The sequence below is a fragment of the Alosa alosa genome, chromosome 9, assembly GCF_017589495.1.
Source record: "Alosa alosa isolate M-15738 ecotype Scorff River chromosome 9, AALO_Geno_1.1, whole genome shotgun sequence".
Lineage (NCBI taxonomy): Eukaryota > Metazoa > Chordata > Actinopteri > Clupeiformes > Clupeidae > Alosa > Alosa alosa.
The window spans coordinates 15,214,185-15,231,511 of NC_063197.1; the positions used below are offsets into that span (position 1 = coordinate 15,214,185).

General features: G+C 40.6%; 1 protein-coding gene across 3 annotated transcripts; it reads right to left on the reverse strand.

Moving 5' to 3' along the window:
* Positions 1-1,962: 1,962 nt before the first annotated feature.
* LOC125300050 (protein shisa-like-2A) lies at positions 1,963-15,776 on the reverse strand. 3 transcript variants are annotated; one of them, XM_048251541.1, is made up of 5 exons: positions 15,733-15,776; positions 14,782-14,944; positions 13,968-14,512; positions 12,489-12,625; positions 1,963-3,315 (listed from the first exon to the last, which is right to left on the reverse strand). In XM_048251541.1, exons 3-5 carry the CDS (start codon positions 14,147-14,149, stop codon positions 3,128-3,130), a joined length of 507 nt encoding a protein of 168 aa, XP_048107498.1. In that variant the 5' UTR covers positions 14,150-14,512; positions 14,782-14,944; positions 15,733-15,776; the 3' UTR covers positions 1,963-3,127. The 3 variants fall into 3 exon arrangements, with proteins under 3 accessions (XP_048107498.1, XP_048107497.1, XP_048107499.1); XM_048251540.1 differs by having other exon boundaries at positions 14,778-14,944; XM_048251542.1 differs by lacking the exon at positions 14,782-14,944 and having other exon boundaries at positions 15,733-15,744.
* Between the last annotated feature and the right edge of the window lie 1,551 nt (positions 15,777-17,327).

The following is a 17,327-nucleotide window of genomic DNA, read 5'->3' on the forward strand; positions in this document are numbered from 1 at the left end:
CTTTGGTGTACGGTCTAGGCTACCCATATCTGGGAAAGTGTGAATACTTGCATATTTCTAATATCAGCCTTTATATCAAGGAAAAACTAATTTCTCAGCAGGTTTTCATTATTCAACATCAGCCTGTATTTGAGTAGATAGGGTTGTCTGGAATCTGGCAATATAAGAATAGAAGTCAATTTCTCCATCTGTCAACATCTCAATGGATTACAGACCATCTGTGATTACATTAACATTACACTGCCTGAAAGTGCTAGAAAGATTGGTGCTGGCACACCTCAGACCTCAGGTGACCACCTCAATGGACCCACTGCAATTTGTCTATACCGACCTGAGGTTGGTGTTGAGGATGCCATCATCTACCTGCTTCAGCGAGCTGGATGAAGCTGGCTGTGCAGTGAGAATAATGTTCTTTGACTTCTCTGTGCCTTCAACACCAGCCTGTATTGTTATGAGAGGATAATTTATCTGTGAAACTTCATGCAGTAGGCTAGAATTACATACAACTAGGCATGCAGTGCACGCACGCAGCAGTTATAGGGCCATGGCCTATGCAAAGATGGCTGTGAGTAGTCTGTGTACCATAACATGTATTCCTGCAGGCACCCTTTACCCATGACATCCCTTATCAAAATGCTAACAAACACTGGCTGTAGGCTAAGTTTAACATGGGCTACATGGCCTGTGTGGGATCATAAAATACTGGTTGGCTAGGTGGTAATGTATCAGCATTATTTTACTGAGCGACTTGTCATTAGGTCTTGTGCCTAGCCTAAAAAATCTGTTCCAGGTCAGTGCGTATAAAGCAATATATTGCCTGTTTGAGGTCTAGGAATTGCACTTGAAGATTCTCGGTTAGGCTGGGAGGGCTTAGCGTGCCGCATTTGTGACGAGCCATGCTTGTCGTGCCTGTTTTGTGGCTGTCATACTTTTAAAAGGCTTCGCAAGAAGTGCATAGAACATAAGCACTACCGTCATCTTCTTTAAGAACCTCTCTAAACACTTCCCATAAGCCTTATATTCTTTCATCTCTCCAGCTTATCTACCGTCTCCATCTTCATTCTTCTATCACAGGTAACCTATGTGGCAAGTTCATGCTGCATCGATTTGTCTGTTAGTCAATGACATCTTTGAAAAGCAATTATAAATTGGTGGCAGTGGTAGTGTAGTGGTTAAGGAGCTGGGATAGTTGTGGGTTCAATTTCCAGCTTCCACTGCTGTGCCCTTGAGCAAGGCACTGAACACCAAGTTGCTCCGGGGACAATGTAATTCACTTTGAACAGTGTCTGCTAAATGAATAAATGTAAATATATATATATTTGTGTGTGTGTGTATGTGTGTATACATATATATAATTGATGTTAGCCGTCTTGTGATATTTTATTTATTTAAAAAAATACTTTATGCATTTTAACTGACCCGCCGGCAAATAACCCGAAAATATCATTAAAAAATGTTTTTGATGACGCGGTTGTCTGTGACCACTCAATTTCGGGCAGCCCGTGCACCACTGATGTACACGTGTGTGCATGTGTGCGTTTACATATATCTGTGTGAATATCTGTGAGTGTTTGAATGTGTGTATGGGTGTCTGTGTGCATATGTGTGCGTGAGTGTGTGTGTGGGTTCTCTTTCAGTTCAGTTAACCAATAGGAGTCATTTTCTTTTGTAAAAAAATGCCTGAGACAGGTGACTGGAGATTGGTTTAGATCGGTGACGCCATCGAGTATTACTCCAATTGGTTAACATCTTGTGTTGGTAGTGTAAATAACCAAATAATATCTGAATAACACCGTCTGTTTGAATATTTTAAATGATTTGTATGGCACACCTCTAGCTAGCATTGGTCAAAACCTCTGTATGAGAAGAGTAATAGAGCATGAATAGAACCCTTCCCATTTTGTAGAAAACGTGAGAGGCTACCACATTCAGAAAGAAAAAGCTTTAAAGCATTAGTCATAATTCCTCGTTTAGCAATATCTTTAATTACAAGTGAATGGAATGGCATTCCTTGCTTTTGGCTTTGAACTGTAAACTGATAGAAGGCCTAAATCTGTTTTGTTTTACAAGAGACCACAAAGGAAATCCTCTGACAATCCGTCACAGTGCTGCATTCGGAGACAACTCCGGCTACCCGAGAGAGGAGTCACATAAGCAATGAGATTATGTGTGACTAGCCTGCTGGCACAGAACACAGGAGCATGTCAGCATTGCTTTGGCACTTGCAGGTAACCATGGACATACATATACACATACACATACACTCCCACACACATACATAGAACACAATAAACAACAGGGACAGAAGAACTCTTCATAAGCCAACAACAATGATTTAAAAAGTTTGACTAGCATTGAAAGACAACAAAGACTGCTGCTTTGCTAAGGCAAAGACATACTGTAGTAAAAAGATACAGATACAGAAACGAGAGATAGGAGTCCGCAGTGTCTTTGCTGACACATCGAGTAGTGCATCCGATGGAGGAAGGGCTAATCTTAGACATGCACATATACTCACAGCGGTATCCCAGAGCCCCAGAGCACCACACCAAAGGGACAGCCTTCATTACACCATCAGATGCTCATCAGCGTAAACAATACAGAACAATAGCAATTGGCAGCAACCACTTGATGCTTTGCTGCTCTAAACTATCAGTGCATACAAGTTCAGAATGTAATCAATTGGCATTTTGCACCAAAAATTTGAAAGTCACTGGTCAAAAACTTTTCATGGCATAATTGACTAAACACATAACTGAGAATGTAGATTTATGTTGTTCTTAATGAAAGGCACTGTCTGGGTGCTAATTAACCGGCAACCACTTCTTCATGTTGCAATAGGCAGGATTGTTCACAGATGTTTTGATTAGACTTTTTCTTTCCCAGATGTTTTTCACTGAAGTGAAACAACAGAATATGCTGCGACTGAGCAGTACACTTCTGTTCTTGGGTGGCTTACAAACAGTGCATGTGAGTGCAACCCTGTTGCATGTGGGGTTTGAGGGAGACATGACAGAGAGAATCCTGATTTTGGACAGATGTTGCCAAGCTTCTGGTTGGCTCAGGAGGCTGGTGGCGGATTCTAGCAGGCTGGGGAGATGAGCAATGTCTTTGCCCCAGCATCTCTCTATGCGGGTCCCTCAACGTTGATGGTGGTCACGGTGGCCATGAAGCAGCGCTGAAAGAGGCGGTCCGGGTCCGGCGGCTGGTTGTCACAGTCCAATTTGCTGCGGAAAAAATGCTTGCGGAACCCCTGGGGACCCGCCGGGGGAGCAGCCTGGCTCGAACCCTCCTGCGGGCCTGGCTCAGAACCTACTGCAAGAGACAAAGACCAAAACTAACAATCTCTCACAAACTATACTGACAGATAGTACATTGAAGGAGGGGAATAATTGCAAATAGGGGAAAGATTGGTTTCGATTGAGGCACTAATAGCATGCACCTGCATCAGGGCAGAAAATAATCTTCAACCCTCACCACCTCAATCTTGGGAAGAGTCAAGGAGAGGTGTATTGCTATCTGCTAAAGTAATGCTTTTGGGCTTCCTTCTCATGCACCAGCAAACCCATTCTTACTGAACTTTCACCCTGCAGACAAAACTGCCCAGTGTTGCAAACAGGGTTTTCAATTTGAGGTCTTGGCAGCAGTGGTAATGCAATATCAATTTCTATAACAATAATCAACTCTATTTACATCTGACTGCTAGCTAATTGAACTGCACGTCCCTAATTTATAGCTTCTGACAAGGGAATATTTTGTCTGATCACCTGGCCTGTTTACAATGACACAATAATGAGTTGTCTCATTATAGTGAGAGAGCATTATAATTGCAAAGTTTCTCCTTTAATCTCATGCACAGATAGCTGTTTCATATTCATCCCTCATTTGTGTATGTAGGCCTATTTGTATGTGTGTGTGTGTGCGTGTGTGGGGGGTTGTGTGGGTGGGTAGCTCTGTGTGTGTGTGAGCTGGGGGTGGGGGGGGGGGGTTATAGTCATGTAAGTAAGTAAGTATTTTTAGAGCACATTTGACCACAGCTCACACTGACCAAAGTGCTGTACATATTTTATTATTCTTTAGCTAATGAGCTAAGATAAAATAAAATAGATAAGTAAATAAATACACAAATGTGTACACAATGTGTCTGTCTGTGGGCCACAACACCGAATCATCCATTATTTCCACCTCAGACAAAACAAGATCATGGTGAGGGTGCCTAGCCTCCACGAATCCATATAGAAAGGTGCTATACAAAGCTTATCATTATTATCATTTTTATAATTGTTATTATTATTTAGTCGCTAGATTATGGGCACGCACTTTGTTTTTGTTTGATTTTTTTAATAATTGAATGTGTTTTTTATTATTTGTTTAGTACTCTAAGTTAGATGTTTTGCAAGGGTGTCAACTGTAGTGCATTCTCTCCTGGTGTTGATAGTATATGCCTATCGTAGTATTGGTCTGGATCATTTTAACGTTAACCTCCATTGGAGTGTGAACCCTTATATTTGCAGCAGATTTGCAGCAAACCTGTGGGTTGATTGTTGGGAAACAAATAGTTCACTAAAAAATATTACCAGAAGTTTGCCAATGTTGGCCGCTAGAGGCAAACTTCCAGCAAAGTTCTGGCAGCAATGAGAAGTTTGCCACTAGTGGCAAATGTGTTCGCCAGTGATTTGCCACCACACTTCCAGTGAACTTCTGATGACAAACCTAATCCGTTAGAGCTGAGCTGCGCCAATCACATCAGTGTATCTGATATAGGCAGGCCAGAGGCAAGCTAAACAGATGACGACATCGCTGTGACGTCTAAATCCTGAATCAGTCAGTGAACATTGCAAGATGGCTACGGATGAACCAGTTGTTTGAAATGGCTTTTTCCACTACAATGAACGAGTTAGACTTGGCTTTTTCTCTAAAAGAGGAACAGGAGACGGCGCTTAAATCCTTCCTTTGCAAGAATCTAATCTACCAGTTAGCTCCGCTGGTCAGTCAAACTATTCACCAAAACAAATTTGTTTCCATCACTCTGGCTACGTCACCCTATGTATAATTCTGATTGGTCGTAGTGTTATCCAATTACATGCAGTGATATTTTCAAATGGATGCTTGGTGCCGCCCCTCGAGTTGGCCCATTTCCATTACTCATAGCCAGACCCTAATTTGTTCTAGATTTGGGTCTGGATTTCCAGCCTATGACCGGAAAATTTGCGGCAACTATTCGCCAGAAACCTTAAATTTCTGTAAGGGAAGTCTTGGCTGCACTGCGTTGGTCTGTGTGAACAATCTCTGCCTTCCTGAAGTCTGACTGCTGCTGATTCAGAGCTGCCCATCCAATGTCTGTTCAGAGAGAGATCACTCAGGACTTGAAGACACGGGTGTCTTGCCTCTGTGGGAACTTGTTCCTAATGTCAACCAAGCCGTTGCTGAGCTGTCATGCTAGCTGGTCTGGAGGTCTGAAAGATTTTCACACTAGCGAAGGAGGATCTCTCGCTTTTGAAGGTTCGCCGAACTCATGATCTGCTAACTGGCTTTCATGTCTACTCTGCCCAGAGAACCAGGGGCAGATTATGAACTTTCGGGCCCCTGGGCCCAGATGTATTAAGGGCCCCCCACTTACAGTATTGTCGTCCAGCATTTAATTTGTTTGATGTGATTTCCTGTATTCTGGTGCATTTTGGGGCTGGCCAATACTAAATTCAATCAGATTCATAGCCTACATCCTGATTTGTTGATACTGAGGCAATGATTCCATGCAAAGGCTTGGGCTTCAGGGGCCCCTGACCCCTTGGGCCCGGTAGGCCCGTGCAGTAATCCATCCCTGCAGAGAACAACAGCTTTATTAACATAAGACAGTGAAGAGTGATAGGGAGCAAGTGGGAGAGTGAGACAGGGTGGGAAATAACTATGGGTCGGATTTGAACCCGGGCCCCCATGGGCACTTCAACCCTAATATGGTAGAGACGCTGCAACAAAAAAAATGTCCCGTTTTTTTGGTGCAAAGGCACTTGTATTTTTTTAAGTATTCCCTAGTTTCACTTTCAATAAAACTTAACCTACGTTCCGCTCCTGCAATCATACTATTTTTCTTAAGTTATCTTGATTGTATCCTGCTGTCGGAGGCAGGCATGCACTTATTTGATTGGTTGTAATGCAGACCTGCGAAACGAAATTTTACCTTAACCATCAGCACCACCTAACAACTACCGGCCGCGCAGCAAGCATGTCCAAGAGAGTGAGTGTGTGCGGGTAGGCAACAGATTGGAGAGGGTAGCCTAGTAAAAAAAAATAAAAAATTCGGTTCGATTTGGTTTGATAAAATGGGGCACGAGACGGAAGAGGATATAGGCCTACAATCAATGTCAGGGCCAGCGGCGAAGAAAAAGAGATACACAGTAGGCCTACACAACACCGACAGGGTGAAAATGGGTAACTTTTCGGAGTCGGTAGGCTAACAACTTAATATTATGCATAGTATTGTTAATGTTTTATGGATTAGCCTTATATCTTAAAAGAGCTGGTGAAAGGGCATGAGAACCGTTTAGACTCAGCAATGAATGCACCATTTATAGTTAAACAGTATAACATTTGCCGCATTTGTTAATAAATTATTATTTAAAACCAGTAATAGGCCTAGTATAATTATTTTATTATTTTATAAAGGCGTTTAACATTAATCAAAATCAATGAATGTCCCAGATTTTCACAAATCAAATGTGGCAAACCTTAGCTGCATGACAGTATGCTTGAACACTTGCCGCTTCTTTCCATGTCCATCGCTCATACTCATTTCAGAGCATACAGAAGCATAGCTGAGCTAACAGACAGACTTTAGACAGACAGACTTCTAAGAGTTAAGTAAATATTAATCTAACCCCTTGAGGAGGCTATTTATAGATGTGTGGACTAATTAGCAACAAATAGCATACTACTATACTACTACATGCAGTTATACTATGTAGTCAGCCACACAAAAAAACAGTAACTGTGTCAGAGTCTGGAAATTATACATCCTATGGCACTTCTGCACCATAAACAAACAACTGATTTGGAGTGAATTATTTTATCAAGCTTCTTCACAAACATTGTTAATGAACATTTGGCTATGGAAGTCATATAAACATCAATGATTGTGGTGCTTTTGTCTGAGACTTCCCTTTTGTTTTCAAGAAGAAAAAAAACGGTGAAATGGTGGTGTTTTGCAAATGATGTCTGCTATTGGGGAAGCTAGACTCAGAGTACCATCCAACTTCTAAGTGTAGACTTGGCTATATCTCACAGCACAGCAACTTCAAAGGCATAGAGTGAGACATAATCATCTGTGCTTTCAAGATAAGCCAAGTGTAGCCAGTGCTGACATCCCGAAAAGCTAGAGTTACTCACTGATACATGCAGGATACTGAAAGCTATATACCAAAATAGAAGAGAACATTTGAATTTCAAGATCAGCTGAGATTGATTTAAAATTACATGATCATAGACCACAGTATTATGTACAAAATGTAATGATTTTGCTATTCAGAAGACATTGATGCATTTTATTCTTTCATTTTCCACTGTCTTCAGTCAACCCTCTACTGCACAGATTTTGATGATCCATGATACAAATAACCCATCGTTTATTGGTTCATTTGGGATATTTTATTGATATTTATTGTTTGGACCACCCCACTTGAAATATTACTTTGATGCCTAAGGACAACATTGTGTGACAATGGTACAGAATCAAAAAGCAAATTGTGGATTCACAGATCATAAGACTTCAAGAGTTCAAGAGTGTAATACACAATCAAAAATCCTTTACAAATGTTTATAAATCAATCAAATAAACAGTTAAAATCACTTGAAACATATTTACATGTTAGATTTGATCTCGACCTACATAATGTATTGTGTCGTGTCACACACTGCATGTTCGTGTTAAATTTCAAAAAGCAGTTCTTTGTTGTGTACTACTTTTTACACACCCCTTTGGGTGATGCTGTGTTCACTTCCCTTCTTGTCACACATTATTGGCCAATATGAGGCATTGTTGAAGTGTATATCCTGGTTTGGGATTAACATTTAGTCATTTAGCTGACACTTTTTATCAAAGGCAACTTGCAACTATTAAGGTACAATAAAAGGTACAGTGCCACTAGGATATTGTTAGTGCAGCAATAAGTAGGCTACTACTCACATAGAATAGAATAACAGTTCAAGCGAAGCGAGAGGGAGAAGATGGATAGTCAGAATAGGGAAGAAGGTAGTGGTAAGTGCTAGATTAAGCATGCCCAGCTGTTAGTAGTGCTAATAGAGGAGGTACTCTCAGAAGAGTTGGGTCTTCAGGAGGTTTTTGAAGATAGAGGGATATCCCTGCTCTGGGAGGAACTGGTAGCACATTCCACCAATGGGAAAAAAACGATGAGAAAAGTTTTGATTGCCATGAGTGTACGAATGGCAGAGCCAGGCGGCGTTCATTAGAGGAGCGCAACGGTCGAGAGGTTGAATTTGAATTTAATGCGACCAAGGGGTCATCAGGAAGGAATGACAGATATCTGTATAGCGGTGGTATGAGAAGTCGTGTGATAATTGAACCCAGTGAGATGGTATAAACACCAAAGAGAAGTGGCCCCAGGGGCACCCCTGTGGTGATTGGACCATAAATAATTTTACCAGCTGATGGGTGACATGTTTTACACCAAAGAGGGGAGAACTACTGTCATCTTCAGGCAGAACTTCACCTTCATCTTCATCCTCTGTGATGACATCTTGAGTGTCTATAAAACAATAAATATAGAGAAAGTAAGTTGGAAATGGAAACGAAAACACAGCAAGAATAACAGTATGACATTTGACCCTATTTTGTATGCTTTCCACTGCATAAACCCATCACAATTTGTCTAACATATCGATCCTCCGTTTGTCTTCAATATAACAATCTTATATCCATTTATCTGTTAAAATGGGTTTTAAAAAAGTGATATTTAATAAAAATTCATTCAAATGTACTGTACCAAGGGTTTATATTGTGCATAAATAAATGGGATAATGTGTGACATCAAATCACATTGACAACAAAAACATCCTGTAAAAACGACCCCTTTATCGCACAATATTGTGCTGAGGCAACGAAAAGAAAAACCTAATTTTATAACATGAAAAATCAAAACAAAAACATTAAACCATGACAATAAAGCTTTTCTACACCTTCATACATGCATGTATACATTTACTTTACTTTTTACCGTTAATGTAATTTTAAATAAGATTACTAAAGGTAAATAAGCTTACCTTCTTCTCACACCATGTGCTCCTGGGACCATGTTGCAGAAAAGTCCCACCTTCGAATGATGCTGGATAGTGACTCCCACACCTTATTGGACTGTTCTTTGATACTTTTTGACTATTCTGATTGATTGCAATTATTTAAAGAAACATACATTGGATTTAGGGCTTAAGAAAAACTTTCCGATGCCTGAGGGCAACTCTGTGCAGTAGAGGGTTGATGACAGACAGACAGACAGAAAGGGAATGAGCCACACATGGCACAACGTGTATCAATATTGATCTTAAGAAATGTAAAGATATAAAGTTGCCTGGCATAGCCAGGCTCGATTTCTTATAAAAATTTGAGCCTGGTAACACACCATTTGGATTTGATTGTGGAGTGTGTTTCAACCTAGCCCAGAAGTCAGCCTGAATGTGCCCTGCCCACAGAGTTTGAGGTATTGCGCATGTTGCACATAAGGTTAGCCTGTGTCATTTGCAAGTTAGCATCATAGTTAAAGGAAGAATCGTTTAAATATCAATGAGTGGGCATCTTATCATTTTTGTCAACTGACCGGGACAAATAGGTTAATTCTTTTGCATAGGTCCTCATTCAGCAGTAACCTTATAAACTAACATTAGCTTCTTGAGCTATCGCAGCTTTACCCTACCCGTCTACGGAGAACCAGCCTTGCAACTTCACTCTCCCCTGACTGGGAAAATCACAAATTGATTTACAGCAATTGTGCAATAGCCTACTATTTGTATGAAATTGTTTAATATTACCTTGTCAGTCCACATGGCTTTTCCGAGATTATTTTTGCCAGTTCCTGGCCTTCGGCTTAAAGAAATCCTGTGTCGTTTGTCCAGGGGGAAGGGTGCATTTATTATTATTATTTTTAAAAATCTCATAGCCACTGTATTAACCTCAGGGCTGCAGAAAGTTTCCAAAATGTATGTATAAATTGTGATGGGGAAATTAAGGTATATTTAATTATTTCAACGTTTTAAAAGCATTGTGGGAGTCAACTCCTCAGAATGGCTTATAATCTAAAGTATGTGAACTTAAATCTTTTGTTTAGGTTGACTGTGAGTTTCAATAGTGTAGCAGTGATGGGAATAAAGCATATATTTCAAAGTGGAATTTAAAAGATACATTTCCCAAATTAGATTGGTACTTTTAGTGCAACTAGCATTAGCAAATAAACAACTACTGAAAACACTCATAGTTAAGTTTGATTATTTTAATGTTGTTGGATCTAGGAGTCTAGGTAACACTTAAAACAGTTGAGTTGCTATGAATGAGTTAGAAAAAAAGAATACTTATAAGTAACTTTAATTTTTGAAGGATTAAGTTGTGTTAAAGGGAAACTTGGCAGGATTTCCCCCTCTGCTGGAGAAATTGTGCATTATGCTATTTCAAACTGTGGAAAAAGGTAACAATAAAGCACATGGATTTGTTTACAAGCTAGCGAACGGTTAGCATAAGTTTGGTTACGATGTTACAAGGTAAGAAACACGATTTAAAACGAGTTTCTTGTTTCTCACTTCTCTTTCCGGGACGGTAAAGTCTCAATGTTGCAAGGTTGGTTTTCCGCCTGGGGACGCTAAGCGCAGCGGGGAAAGTCACCATTTTTACCGGAACAGGTCATTTAACCATCCAAATGATTTCTAAACGGGTTTATTACGTTGAAATAGTTGCCAAGTTCCCCTTTAATTATTTCATTGTTTCCAATTACTTGGGTTGCAGGGTCGTTTCACGCTTAACAACATAAGAAAAATCAGGCCTCAACTCCTGATACACAGATACAGGCTATGGTCATCTCGCAACTGAACTACTGTAACGCCCTCCTGACTGGTCTCTCATCCTGCATGGTGAAACCCTTTCAAATGATCCAGAACGCAGCGGCGCATCTGGTCTTCAATCAACTCAAAAGGGCACATGTTACCCCGCTGCTCATCAAGCTCCACTGGCTACCTGTTGTTGCCTGCATTGAGTCCAAATCACTACAAAGTAGTCTCCGGTTCTACACACACTAACTTGAATGCCCTTACAGGCATATGTTACCTCTGGACTGTTGCGCTCCTCCAATGAACGATGCTGGCTCTACAGCCTGCACTCAAGGCAATCCAAACTTTTCTCATCTGTTGTTCCCCTACACGTACCTCTATGTCTTCAAAAACCTCCTGAAGACCCAACTCTTCTGAGAGTACCTTCTCTCCTAGCACTACTAACAAGTGAACATGCTGAATCTAGCACTTACCAATTGTCTTGGGTCCTTGGAAAGAACCGATTCAGGTACATTAGTAACCTTGGTGAACAAATGTGTGAACGGAGTGTGCTTTGTAAAGTGCTTTAAAAAAAAAAACTATACAGTGTGTCAATGTTGTTTATTTATCTCAGGGCCTTCCAAAGAGCAAACAAATATAAGAGTGCAAAACATTCAAAGGGTCCAAGATCACTGCCAAGCGAGCAATTCAGCACTTTTATATAAAAATGTCATTTTTTCTTTGGGCTTTGGTAGTAACAAGCTGTTGTGACAGTAAGATCCGGTTATGCTGTAAAAGTCTAATGACATTCAGGGCCTCCTCTCGTAGGAACAAATCTGCCTTGGCTATGTGATGGAGTCCAGCCCCACGCTGGCTTATACCAAAGACACTGCTAGCAGCTGTGGATCAGCACAAGGTTTCTTCCTAGGGAGTTCTTTGCCCCTGATTGCCTTATCTTAGTGCTTTATTTAGAGGAATCAAGGTCTATGTTCAAGCTAGGCTCTGTAATGCAGTGTGGATGTGGTGTATTCTTATATCATGACACTATATAAATGAAATTTAATTTAAATGAATCGCTCTCTGTTTCCCAGGGCCATTAAGCTCCCCTTACTCCAGTATCCTCCATTGCTTTCAACCTCAACCTTCAATCTTTAACAAATGCAGTTTCACTATGTACTATTTGTACACCATTTCAAAGTCAAAGTCAAAGTCTGCTTTATTGTCTTTATATTCTTCACATGTCAAGGCATACAAAGAGATCGAAATTATGATTTAATAATTTGAATTATTATTATTATTGATTTAATAATATGAATTATAATTTCACTCTGAATACCAGTCATGGGGCTAATTTAGCCTGCAAAGGTAATAAGTAATGTTACCGTCCTCTACTGATCTTGCCCTGCACCGCTGTGAGAAAGAAGCCCTGCAGGGTTCGTGTGAGATGCCTGACTGATGCAAGCATGTACCTGGAGCATGCAGCGGCAGCCCGTTGTCCAGTCCCCGAGGCTTAGTGGCGATGAAGAGATAACAGAGCACACACACAGTGATGACGAAGGCCAGAAGAACCACTGCTGCTATTGACAAGCCCACCAGTGCCCCAACACTGAGGAGCAGAAAGAAAAGAGAGAGAGAGAGAAAGAGAGAGAGAGAGAGAAAAAGAAAGAACAAATGGCAGATTTAAGTACCATGGACAGTTCTGTCACTTCTATATCAACATAAATGAGAGGCAAATTGCTGAAATTATCTCCTGTCTTTCTCTGACAGCAACTATTGTTTAGAAAAGGACAGGATGCTAATGGTGTAACGGTACACAAAAATCATAATTCTGTACTCAGTGTCATACAGAAGTCAAAGTTAGGTTCATTTTTGGTACAGTAAGCCTACAGTAAGTACTGCTAGCCTAACACTCACTGACGGTATTGCTGATGCTCAACCTTGCTCTGTGTTATTCCTTTTTCACAACAGCTCAAACATGGCTATTCCTGGAAGACATCTGTGTCATTTCTCTGTCCCGGACAAAATAAAATAGCACTTTTAGGATCAACTTTCTGCAGGTAATCTCTGAAAAGATGTAAGCCGTTTCAACTGCCCTCCTGCTGCCATTACCATACTTGCCTAAGCGTGCAAATTATAGCACACATAATGGAAAAGTTCCTTTGCATGTCTTTGTATCCATGCAATGCAACATGCACTCTACTACCCAGCTAATGCCCTTTGCCTACAATTACCCAGACTGTGCAGTGTGTGACGGTTTATTTCCCAGTTAGGGTATTTATCTTTCATTGCCTTGTATAGTAATGATGAATACCATCCATGCAGACCAAGTGACTAACTGTCCAATTATACCTCCCATACGGAAAAGGAGTTTGTGAACGCATCCACGTGCCCTAATCCCACAACAATTCATTAATTAAGCATTAAGCAGATATAATGATTTAAGACATTTCAAAATTAAACTGGTCACTGAGCTATTTAGAGGTACTATCTACCCTTACATTTCATTATTCTACCAAACAGCAACTTGTCTGTCAGAATATTTAACTGACAGGACTTAAAAATATACCTGTTGGAAGGTTGGGTGGTAAATCCACCCTTGCCATTTGAAACAGTGTTGCATTTATCAGCTAGTTTAGCTGATAAAGTCAAGTTGGTTTCCAAGGGATTGCCAGTGGAGTTGGAGTGGGGGTTAGACAATATTTAATCTAAACTCTCACAACCAGTACAGCTGACAGGCGACATGCTTTTCCAGACAACCATTTAGTGCAACATAGAAAAAGCTTGATTTTGGCTACATAGGGTTCCAATTTAGGTTAGTATGATTTTCTCCAACAGAGTAAAATAGCGGAGTGCCCAAGACGTCACTCTAAGGTAGCACAACATGTGTAAAGATGTTGCTCTTTACCTGCAAAACAATGGCACAGCAGCCATTCTTCGCACGTCCTTACCTTAGCCACCACATATATCCATACTCGTACGGGAAAAAGCTGTTAGGATCATCACAGCAATACTTGTAGTCGCTGAAGCCACAGCAGAACACAGCTCTTGCGTCGTTGCCCGGCTTAGGGCACGTGGATGCGTTCACAAACTCCTTTTCCGTATTGTAATAACCCGTGCAATCGGCGCTCATACTTGTTTGGATAAAGGCGTCAAAGTGAGACAAACTATTTTATTTTTTTTCAGATCAAGTCAAGTTGCAGTGAGTAAAGGTTTTCCATAATGCACCTTAGCGTCCACCCCTGATTGCCAGAGCAGTTCTTGTAACAAGAGCAATGCCTGATGCCCCAGTTCCTTCCCGTTAACTTCTGTATTCGTTGCTCTTTCTTCTCGTCGCTCTCTCTCTCTCTCTCTCGCTGGTTACATTGCATCCACAACACCCGTGTATGTGCCCATTCAGGAGAACCGCTGACTTGCTGATTTAAATAAAGTTCCAAATGCATGTGCATGGCGGTCATGGCGATTAACAACCTTTCACTCACATGGAATGAAGAAGCTATGATCAAGAAAAGGAATTATGACAGATTTAAGTACCATGGACAGTTTTGTCACTTCTATAGCAACATAAATGAGAGGCAAATTGCTGAAATTATCTCCTGTCTTTCTCTGACCGCAACTATTGTTTAGAAAAGGACAGGATGCTAATGGTGTAACGGTACACAAAAATCATGATTCTGTACTCAAGTGTCATACAGAAGTCAAAGTTAAGTTCATTTTTGGTGCAGTAAGCCTACAGTAAGTACTGCTAGCCTAACACTCACTGACAGTATTGCTGATGCTCAACCTTGCTCGGTGTTATTCCTTTTTCACAACAGCTCAAACATGGTTATTCCTGGAAGACATCTGTGTAATTTCTCTGCCCCGGACAGGGTCGGACTGGGAACAAAATTCGGTTCTGGCAATTTTCTCATGCCGGCCCACAACTGGACTGCAAATTTAAAAAAAGGGAAAATTTTCAGAAAACGTGTTAACTTTATTTAAAACTTAATTTTGATTACAACCCAATAGAGAATACATAGGTTACATGACAGAGCTGTAACACATTTTTCTCATTTCTCTCCTTGGTTCTGAAAATTCAATAGGAGTGCATGTACTGTAGGCCTACTGTAGCCAGGGCACAGATAGATAGGTCTTTTCAGTTTTCATTAGGCTATTGTCTACAAAGAGATCATAGGCTATAAGGCTGCATCTTATTGATTAAATTCAAAGCTAATTTTAATAGCCTAGAAATCTAGACGCACCCTAGCGGCAGCAAATATGTTATTGCCTAGTCTGGCTTGTCAGGCTATACCACCATTAGCAAGCTGGTGTCTTGCAGATTCACGTGCTGTGCGTGTGGCCACTGAGTGAAATTACGCGTAATGTAGCCTACTGTAAACAGAGAACGACGTGTGGAGTTAGGTTAGTCAAAACAACTACAGTAGCGTATGTCGTCGGCTTATGACGATTTAGAAAAGGTTTGCCTACTCTGTTTTATGAACTAGGTCTACTAACCTAAGCTACTATAACATAGTAAACTAAACAGAATATGTTATGAACGTTCAGCCTTAGATTTTCAAAGCTGCCAGGTTACTGAAATGGATGGACCATGACATGGTTAAAACGGGTTTGATAGCCTACTTCATTGAACAAGAAACAACTTTAAACATTTTATTCTTTATCTCTAAGCTGAATACTATTGCATGTTCAGATAGGCTAACTGCCAAGTGACCTTACCGTGCTCCCAAACGTCTCCTGCAGCCAGGGGGTCAGGATTTGAAGGGTTAGCATCAGCCAGTTAGCATGGCATTTGGCCGCTGACATTTTTGAAAACATGGCGTTACATGGTTGCAACTTCCGGCACCAGTTTGCACATGCTGATTGGTAGATGACAGCTCATGCACGAGTTTAGTGTTGGGCACGAGCGTCCTTGCACGTCCATGTTGGTTTGGATTTCTGGAAGACGACAAATAAAACAACTAACTACTTGGATTTAGCTACTGATATTTGACTTAATGCCTACATGGTTTAGTCTGTATTATACCGGACTTTGTCGTTAATAAAAGAAAAATGTAAATGTTGTCATATTAGGCTATTATTTGCCTTATGTGTGGGTTGACAAGGTAACTGACTATGACCATACATTTTAGCAGATGCAATGACCTATATCCAATTATTAGCCTACTCATTGCGTTGTGCATGAAAACTATTTTAAAATGCACAAGCTGTAGTTCCTACCTGTAGTCCATGACAAAGCAACATCTGGATGTAACCTAGCTATGTCTCCCCAAGTGTTTTAAAACGAAACAAATGTCAATGACTTATTTAGTTTGCTTTCTTGCAACATTGACATGATTAGGCTATGCATTTGATTTAAATGACCAGGCTGCCAGTTGAGGCAAAAGCCAAATATCCAACAACAGTTGCAGACTCTTTGCCTTCTCGAACCACAATACCCGAGGGATGTGCACTTATCGGTAAGTCCAACTTGCGTTGGCTTCATTTTGTCTGCCTGCAAATGTAGCCTAGGTTTAACCGGGTTTAACAAGCTGCAAATGCACACTGGGTGCAGCAAATATTTCAGCTATCCACAAGTTTCTTACATCCCATATGTCTACTTAATTTTAGTAATTTTCGTTGGCTAGCCTATTGCGTAATACAACCTGTCCAAATATAGCATTTAGGGTTCATTATTGGTGTAGCCTAAAGTGACTCAATATTGATTCGCATTGTTTATTATCACATATGAGCATCACATTAAATAACCTAGGACTTCAGAGACAGGGCAAACTTCTACCACCATTCCCAAAATGTTATCCCAACCAATTTAATAAATTTGCGCTTATAACAAGGTGAAACGCGTTCCCGAACAACTTCTTTTCCTCTGAGGGAATGTCCAATCTTCATCAATGACATACCGTTGTACCTTACGTTGTCTCCGTCTGTAACGTGGAATCTAATAGGCTAATTCTAGCTGGTGCCGGAAACGAACACCCATGAAACGCCATTTTTGTAAAGATGGCTGAGGGCAATTTCAAACTTTTTTGGCTGAAGTAGCTAGCCTAGCATGGTCCATTGAAATGAATGGGGGCGGGACTTAGTCACTCTCTCCAGTTATATATAATACCTCCATGCCTGCAGCACTAGCCTGCGTGCACCTTTTGAGAGTTCACTGAATGTATGACGTCACAGATTGGCCGCAAGGCATTTCAATTAACACAGAAAATTGTTATTTTTGTAAATTTCTAATTTCAAACTATTAATGATACATTTTAGCGAATATTCACGTTGGAACTAGCGGAAGTATTACAAATTTTAAAAAGTAAAAAAAC